The sequence below is a fragment of the Pipistrellus hanaki genome (genome assembly GCF_964339955.1).
Source record: "Pipistrellus hanaki genome assembly, chromosome: 15".
In the NCBI taxonomy this organism is placed as follows: domain Eukaryota; kingdom Metazoa; phylum Chordata; class Mammalia; order Chiroptera; family Vespertilionidae; genus Pipistrellus; species Pipistrellus hanaki.
The window spans coordinates 50,831,873-50,839,618 of NC_140517.1; the positions used below are offsets into that span (position 1 = coordinate 50,831,873).

The window sequence follows — 7,746 nt, forward strand, 5'->3', positions numbered from 1 at the left end:
GGTGGACGGCGCATCCCACTGAGGCCAACTTCACAGCCATCTGCCCCCAATTCCCACCCCACCCCCATGCCACCCCCCTGCGCTGCGGGCACCGCGTCACCGCCGCTCCGCTCCCTCCCCGCACCCTCCCCCCGCCAGGCGCGGGCTCCGGCCGGGAAGGAGGAGGGGACTGTCCGCCCCCCCCTCCCGCCCCCCCTCACCCCCACCCCCGCCCGCAGCCTCCGCGCCTGCGCAGCTCTGATTCCTGCCCGTGATTCCTGCCCGCGATTCCTGCCGCGCCATCTCTGCAGCAGCAGCAGCAGCGCCCGGACCGTCTGATCGCGGAGAGTGAGTCCCTCCCGGGCCCCGGGGTGCGGGGTGGGGGGAATGGGGCTGGGGGCGCGGGAGGACGGGAACCCGTGTGCCGGGGCGAGGGGCAGCGGAGGGGCTGCCGGGTGGCGGAGGGCTGGGTCCGGGCTAGTTCGGGGCTACTTCGGGGCTACTTCGGGGCTGGGTCCGGGCTGGGTCGGGGCTGCCCGGTGGCCGGGGGCTGAGTCGGGGCTAGTTCGGGGCTAGTTCCAGGTTCGGTCCGGGCTGGGTCCGGGCGGGGTCGGGCTGGGTCCGGGCTGGTTCGGGGCTAGTTCGGGGCTGGTTCGGGGCTGGTTTGGGCTGGGTCTGCCCCCCAGGGGGCCGGCGGGTTGATGCCCCCGCATTCATCCCGGACCCCGGAGGGCGGGCGCCCCGCGCTGATGTCCCGGCGCCTGTGCGCGGCGGGTGGCGGGGCTCCGGGTCCCCGTGCGCCTCCCCGCGCGGGTGCCGGGTGCCGGGGGTCCGGGGCGTTCGGAGTGTCCTGTACGTGTGTCCCCTCTCCCCTCCGCAGGGGCTGGGGCTCTCCTCCCCGCCCAGCTCCCTGAGCACCGTGGCCGTAACCGAGGACCCGTCCCCCCGCGCGCACGGGGGCTCCGGGGGTCAGGGGGCTCCGCCAAAGACCCGTCTGCGCCGCGCAGGGACCAGCGCTGCAGTGCGGACCCGCCCGGCTGCGGGGACTGTGGTTGTGGTCCAGGATGTTCCCGTCCTCCTTCCCCTTCCCTCCCCCTCCTCTCCTCTCCCTCCCTCCTCCCCTACCCCCTCCTCCCATCTCCCCGCCCTCCTCCCTCCGCCCCCCTCCCTCCATCCAGCAGATCCAGCTCCTCCTGACCGGGACCCGCGGCCCCTCCTCCCTCCCTCCTCCCTCCTCCCTCCTCCTTCCTTCCTCCTCCCTCCTCCCTCCTCCCTCCTCCCTCCGTCCCGCCTCTGCCCTGCGCGTCCCGGGCTTAGACACTGGACCCTGTGCGCCTCCCGCTGAAAACAAAGCAAAACCAGAAGCGAACCCGCACCCCAAGCAGCGCGCTCCCCCCTCTGTCCACCCAGGCCGGTGCGTTCCGTGTTGGCGTAATCGCTGGCACCGTCACCGGCTGTCCCGTCGGGCCCCCTCCCTCTCCCTCCCTCCCTCTGGTCTCCACCACACTGGAGTCTGGGTTTTCGTATTTATTTATTTATGTTTTAATCCTCACCCGAGGATTTGTGTTTATTGATTTGAGAGAGAGAGGGAGGGAGGGGAAGAGAGAGCGACATGGATGTGAGAGGGAGACATGGATGTGAGAGGGAGACATGGATGTGAGAGGGAGACATGGATGTGAGAGAGACACGAATGAGAGAGACACGGATGTGAGAGACACGGATGTGAGAGGGACACATCCCCCAGTTGCCCTCTCCCATTTCCCCTGACAAGGGATTGAACCCCCCCCAACCTGGGTATGTGAACCGACCGGGAATTGAACCCTGGACCTCTCTGGTGTAGAAGACGATGCTTCAGCCAGCCAAGCACCGGGCCAGAGCCCGCCTGGGCTTCTTGGAAGCTGCGTCCATGCTGGTGGCCCCTCCCACAGCCCCCCTGCCCCTCCCTCCACCCACAGTGCCCTGTGCACACAGCCTGTGCTCACAGCTCCCAGGCTGCCTTCCCTCTACATTTTAATGTGAAATAAATAAACGTTTCATTTAAATGCGTGTTTTTATTGTTGACAGCATTACAACTGTCCCCCATTCCCCCCTCAACCCCCCTCCACCCAGCCCTCAGGCCTTCAGCCCCCTGTTGTCTGTGTCCACGGGTAGTGCGCATCCTAATAAAAGGGTGATATGCAAATTAACCATTACTCCCTCACAAAGGGTGGTGGTGCCCGTAGCCACAAGATGGTGGCACCCAGTGCTCTCAGCCCCACCGGAGTCCCCCAGTCCCAGGGGGGCAGCCACTGAGAGCGGCCAGGCAGAATGCTTGCTTTGTCCCAGAGGCAAGCGTTCGGGGCCAGTGTGTGTGTGTGTGTGTGTGTGTGTGTGTGTGTGTGAGTGTGTGTGCTGCTTTATTTGTCTCCACAGCACATACCATCGTTCCACACACTGTCTCTCTCCCCGCACTAGACCAGGAGGGGAGGGCAGGGCAGGGAGCTCCCTTCTCCTCAGCGGGCCTCTGGGCCCCTGGGCGCTGGGTGACAGAGTGTCTGTTGGTCCTCAGGTTCCGAAGCCTGCGCCCAAGGACCCGGCTCGACCTTGGCACTGAAGAGAAGGCCGCTGGGAAGGGCCCCCTGGAGACATGCAGAGTCTGACACAGCAGCTGCACGCGGGGCTGATGCAGCCCGAGATGACCCAGCTGCTGCTGCCACCCTACGAGACCACGGTGCCCTACGACAGCAGGGTGTCCTACGACCCCAGTGTGTCCTATGACACTACGGTGCCCTACACCACCACGGTTCCCTATGACACTACGGTGCCCTACACCACCACGGTTCCCTATGACACTACGGTGCCCTACACCACCACGGTGCCCTATGACACCAGCATGGCCTACAACACCACGGTGCCCTACACCACGTATGATAGCAGGGCAACCTATGATACCAGGGCCTGGGACCGGCAGGGCGCCTACCTCCAGGACTGGGTGGCCGTGAGGATGCCCGCTAGCACCAATGACCAGAAAGGTGAGGGCGTGGGTCCCTAGGGAGGTGGCAGGGAATTCTGGGCAGAGCCTGGAGAGGATGAGACAATCGTGGCTTCACTGACCCACTCAACACATTTTTCAAGTTTTATTTATTTCCCTCAGCCTGGACTGCACCCTCTCCAATCTGGGACCCCTTGGGGGATGTCCAGCTGCCGATTTAGGCCTGATCCCTGTGGGATCAAGCCTAAACTGGCAGTGGGACACCCCTCTCGCAATCCAGGACAGCTGGTTGCTAACCACTCAACTGCCTGCCTGCCTACCTGATTGCCCCAACTGCCCTTCCTTGCTGGCCAGATTGCCCCTAACCACCATAGCTTCGTCCAGTCTGATTAGCACATTCCACTTCTATTATTATAGATTTTTGTTAGTCCTCACCAAGGATATTTTTCCCCATTGAGTTTCATTTATTTCTTTTCTTTTTTTTCTTTTCCATTTACTTTTGTTCTTATTTTTATATATTTTTATTGATTTCCAAGAGGAAGGAAGAGAGAGATAGAAAGATCCATGATGAGAGGGGATCATGGACTGACCGCCTCCTGCATACCTCCCACTGGGGACGGAGGCCACATCCCTGGCATGTGCCCTTGACCAGAACCGACCCCGGGGCCCTTCAGTCCACAGGCTGATGCTCTTAGCCACTGAGCCAAACCAGCTAGGGCTCCATTGATTTTTAGAGAGAGGGGAAGTGAGGGAGGGAGAGAGGGAGGAGAGAGAGAGAAACATCGATGTGAGAGAGAGCAAGCAGAGCTCCTCCCCCCAGCTGTCCTGGTCTCTTGCCCACGGCTCCTTTCTCTCCCCCCAGTCCCAGACCCGACTCCTCAAGAGACCAAGCAGCCGCAGGAGTGGAAAGCCGTGGAAAATGAGCCGGAGGAACCCCAGGTAAGCCGGGGTTCCCGCCTCTGTCACAAACGTCCCACCTGCGACCTCAGTGAGCTGTCTCACTCCCTTCCTGCCATTTCCCTGCCCCACAAGCCTCTGCTGTGGGATGGGAGCCCCCTGAGGTCACCCACGGGCAACAGAACACGTCTATGGAGGTCGGACACGGAGTGGACGGCGTCTGTGGGACGTGTGTAACTCCACCCACCAACTCCCTCCATTCTTCACTCATAGGTTCATCACAACCAACCACTCACTCCTCTGCCCCCTCACTCAGCCACCCTAGCTTCCACTGCCTACTCTTCCGTCCGCGTGCGGGTCAGCCCCGTGGCCCCATTTCCCCGCCCTTTCCACGTTCATCCTTCTCTCCCCCTTCTGTTCCAGGGCACCCTGGAGTGGCCGCGACCCCCCCAGCAGACCACCCTGCTCCTGATCGTGTGCGGGCTCTTCCTGTTCCTGGTCTTAACCGGGATGCCCGCCGCCTTCTACATCTGAGCTGAGAGAGAGAGAGAGAGAGAGATGGAGGGAAGGAGGGAGGGAGGGAGAGAGAGAGAGAAAAACATGGATGTGCTGTCCCACTTTACTCATGCATTCGTCGGCGGACCCCGGCGTGTGTGCCCTGACTGGGAATCGAACCCCCAACCCTGGTGTGTATCCTGACAAAGCTCTGGCCGACAGAGCTACCCAGCCAGGGCGGGCTCCGGGTCCCCGTTTTTTGAGCATTTCATTCATTTACGAGTTTCTTTCAACGGAATCACTTGCTGTAATAGTAGACGTAGCTTCTGACCCTAGCCGTGGCTGATTCGTGATGCCCCGTCATTTCGTGTTCCGTTGGGTAGGTTGTTGTGCTTCGAAACTCAGTGACGGGGGGGTTTCTTTATCTGGTCCACCCCGTGCTGTGTCCGTGACTTCCCACCTGGTGGACGGAGGATGGGGCCCGGGGCAGCTGTGTTCCCCACACCCTTCCCCAAAAAAGCTTTCACCCCGGCCAGAACGAGCCCGATGCTGGTGTGCGGTCCACGGGCCTGTCAGAGGAGTCGGTGGCTTCTGCCCATGGAACGAAAAGCCCTGTTGGTCGGCTCAGTCCCACCAGCCCCGTTGTTCAGAGCCGTGTCACGGCGGCCTGACCCCCGGCCGCCGGAGACCGGGAGGTCACGCCGAAACCTGTCCGTGCAATCCCGTGTGCCAGTGCCGTCCTGCTAGCCGCTGTCTGTGTACTCGTCAGCCGTGTACTGCGATGCCCGCGTGCAGCCTCGTGACGTCTTTGCCGAATCCATTCAGAGCTCGTGGCCGCACACGCGCCCGGCGTTCAGGTGGAGCTCAATAAACGGTAGTAAAAACCCCAGCTCGGAGTCTCTGTCGAATTGAAAGCGGTCGTCTCTATCCCGTTCGGTCCCTGGCCGCGAACTCGGTCTCGTCTCATGGCAGTCCTGATCTAAAAAATATATATTTTATTATTATTATTATTATTATTATTATTATTATTATTTTTTTTTTACAGAAAGGAAGGGGGAGGGATAGAGAGCTAGAAACATCGATCAGCTGCCTCCTGCACCCCCCATCCCCACCCCCACGGGGGATGTGCCCGCAACCAAGGTCCATGCCCTTGACCGGAATCGAACCCGGGTCCCTTCAGTCCACAGGCCGACACTCTATCCACTGAGCCACACCAGTTAGGGCCAAACCAGATTTTCACTTGGTGGTTTTTTTTAAAGGGAGGGGGGAGGGAGAAAGAGTGAGACCTCAGTCAGCTGCCTCCTGCTCGCACCCTTCCCCTGCCCCCACCGGGGATCAAGCCCGAAACCGCCAGGTGAATGGGACGATGCCCAACCAACATGGCCACGCGGGGGGGGGGACTGCCACCCTGGCTTTTAAATTCCTGTGTGTGTGTGTGTGTGTGTGTGTGTGTGGACACGCACCCAGAGAGCCTTTGTGTCATTTAAAAAAATGTATTAGTTGGTTTTTATTTTAGCGGAGGTGAGGAGGGAGAGGCGGAGGTGAGGAGGGGGAGGGAGAAGCAGAGGTGAGGAGGGGGAGGGAGAGGCGGAGGTGAGGAGGGAGAGGCGGAGGTGAGGAGGAGCAGGGAGAAGCCCGTATTACTTGATTTTTAGAGAGAAATGAAAGGAGAGGGAGAGAGAGAAACATGGATGAGAGAGGATCATCATGGATCAGCGGCCTCCTGCCCGCCCCCTACTGAGGATGGAGCCCGCAGCTGGGGCCTGTGCCCTGAAGGTCTTGGTTCCTGGGTGGACGCTCCACCGCTGAACCACACCAGCCAGACTCATTAAAAAAAAAATAGATTGATAGATAGATTTCAGAAAGAGGGAGAGAGAAACATCAATGAGGAGAGTCAGAGACTCTTTGATCAGCTGCCGCTGTCACGACCCCTTTTGGGGGTCAATCCCACAACCCAGGCACGTGTCCTGGACTGGAATCAAACTCCGGACCCTTCAGTTCGCAGGCCACGCTCTATCCACTGAGCCACACCGGTTTCAGCAAAAATATATTAAAAAAAATAAAATCAGGGGGAAGGGTGGGCGGGGATGCCTCTGGCTGCAAGGGGGTCCTGGCTGGTCATCCTCGGGCCGGGCCGCTGGGGGGCAGTGGCTGGGTCGCTGGGGGTCGGGCTGTGCACGCCGCCACCAGAAAGCGGGGCTCCCTGAGCCGGGGGGTCCCCCAAAGCCGCCACCTGCTCCTCTTGGCTTCCCTGAAGCCCCCACATTTCAAAGGCTCCGCAACCAGGATGTGTGCGGACTCCTCGGCCAGGGGACGCACCTCCCCACAGCGGGGGGCCGGGCAGGCTCCCTCACTCACCACCTCCTGCCCTCCCCTCTGCGCCTGTGCACCATGACCAGCGGCTCTCCCTGATTAGCAGGGACTGGCCCCGCCCACGTCCTGGCTGATCATTAGCCCCGCCCACATCCTGGCTGACCCAGGGCCCCACCCACATCCTGGCTGATCATTAGCCCCGCCCACATCCTGGCTGACCCAGGGCCCCACCCACATCCTGGCTGATCATTAGCCCCGCCCACATCCTGGCTGACCCGGGTCCTGCCCACATCCTGGCTTACCCAGGGCCCCACCCACATCCTGGCTGACCCGGGTCCCGCCCACATCCTGGCTTATCCAGGGCCCCACCCACATCCTGGCTGACCCAGGGCCCCGCCCACATCCTGGTTGACCCATGGTCCCGCCCACATCCTGGCTGACCCAGGCCCCACCCACATCCTGGCTGACCCAGGCCCCGCCCACATCTTGGCTGACTCAGGGCCCCGCCCACATCCTGGCTGATCATTAGCCCCGCCCAAATCCTGGTTGACCCAGGGCCCCGCTGCTGGGGGAGGGGGTGGGGGTGGGTGACTCCTGTTCTCTTGGGTGATGGGACTCCACCCCAAGTCTGTAACCTAGGATTCCGTTTCCCTCATCCATCTATTCACCTGAGCACCTACTGTGTGCGGGGGCCCCAGGCTGGGCGCAGTCCGGGTCAGAGGGCGGAGCCAGGCTGTGTGGTCCACCATGACCTTGAGGGGATGCTAGGGCAGGGCATGAGGAATGGTCACCTGGCACTCCACATCCCCACCTGTTCATGTACACCTTCTGAGCACCCACTGTGGGCTGCTGACTGAGTGATGGTGCATCCCACCGCCAGTCCTGGGTTGGTCAGGGTTTGGGACAACACAACTAGTTCTCCCCTCTGCCCCAGACATCACCCGTCGCAGACCTCAGCACACAGTGGGTCCTCAGGAGGTATGTGCTGAGACCGGCGCTGGGCCATGGCTGGGGCACAGGGAGGAAACCAGCTGGGTGGACCCCCCGACCCTCAAGGACACCAGGACGGATGCGGGGACGTATAACCATTC

At 61.5% G+C, this 7,746-nt stretch overlaps 1 protein-coding gene across 1 annotated transcript; it reads left to right on the plus strand.

The window, feature by feature from the left end:
- The first annotated feature begins 182 nt into the window (after positions 1–182).
- Positions 183–4,432, plus strand: SMIM17 (small integral membrane protein 17). The gene is made up of 4 exons (XM_084906625.1): positions 183–327; positions 2,528–2,990; positions 3,813–3,889; positions 4,271–4,432. Exons 2-4 carry the CDS (start codon positions 2,606–2,608, stop codon positions 4,379–4,381), a joined length of 573 nt encoding a protein of 190 aa, XP_084762751.1. The 5' UTR covers positions 183–327; positions 2,528–2,605; the 3' UTR covers positions 4,382–4,432.
- The last annotated feature ends 3,314 nt before the right edge of the window (positions 4,433–7,746 follow it).

Bases quoted from the DNA above. Each gene is read 5' to 3' on its own strand.
- SMIM17 (XM_084906625.1), top strand. From the start codon at position 2,606: ATGCAGAGTCTGACACAGCAGCTGCACGCGGGGCTGATGCAGCCCGAG. The intron at 2,991-3,812 runs GTGAGGGCGTGG...CTCTCCCCCCAG, and splicing joins TAGCACCAATGACCAGAAAG to TCCCAGACCCGACTCCTCAA. The intron at 3,890-4,270 runs GTAAGCCGGGGT...CTTCTGTTCCAG, and splicing joins ATGAGCCGGAGGAACCCCAG to GGCACCCTGGAGTGGCCGCG.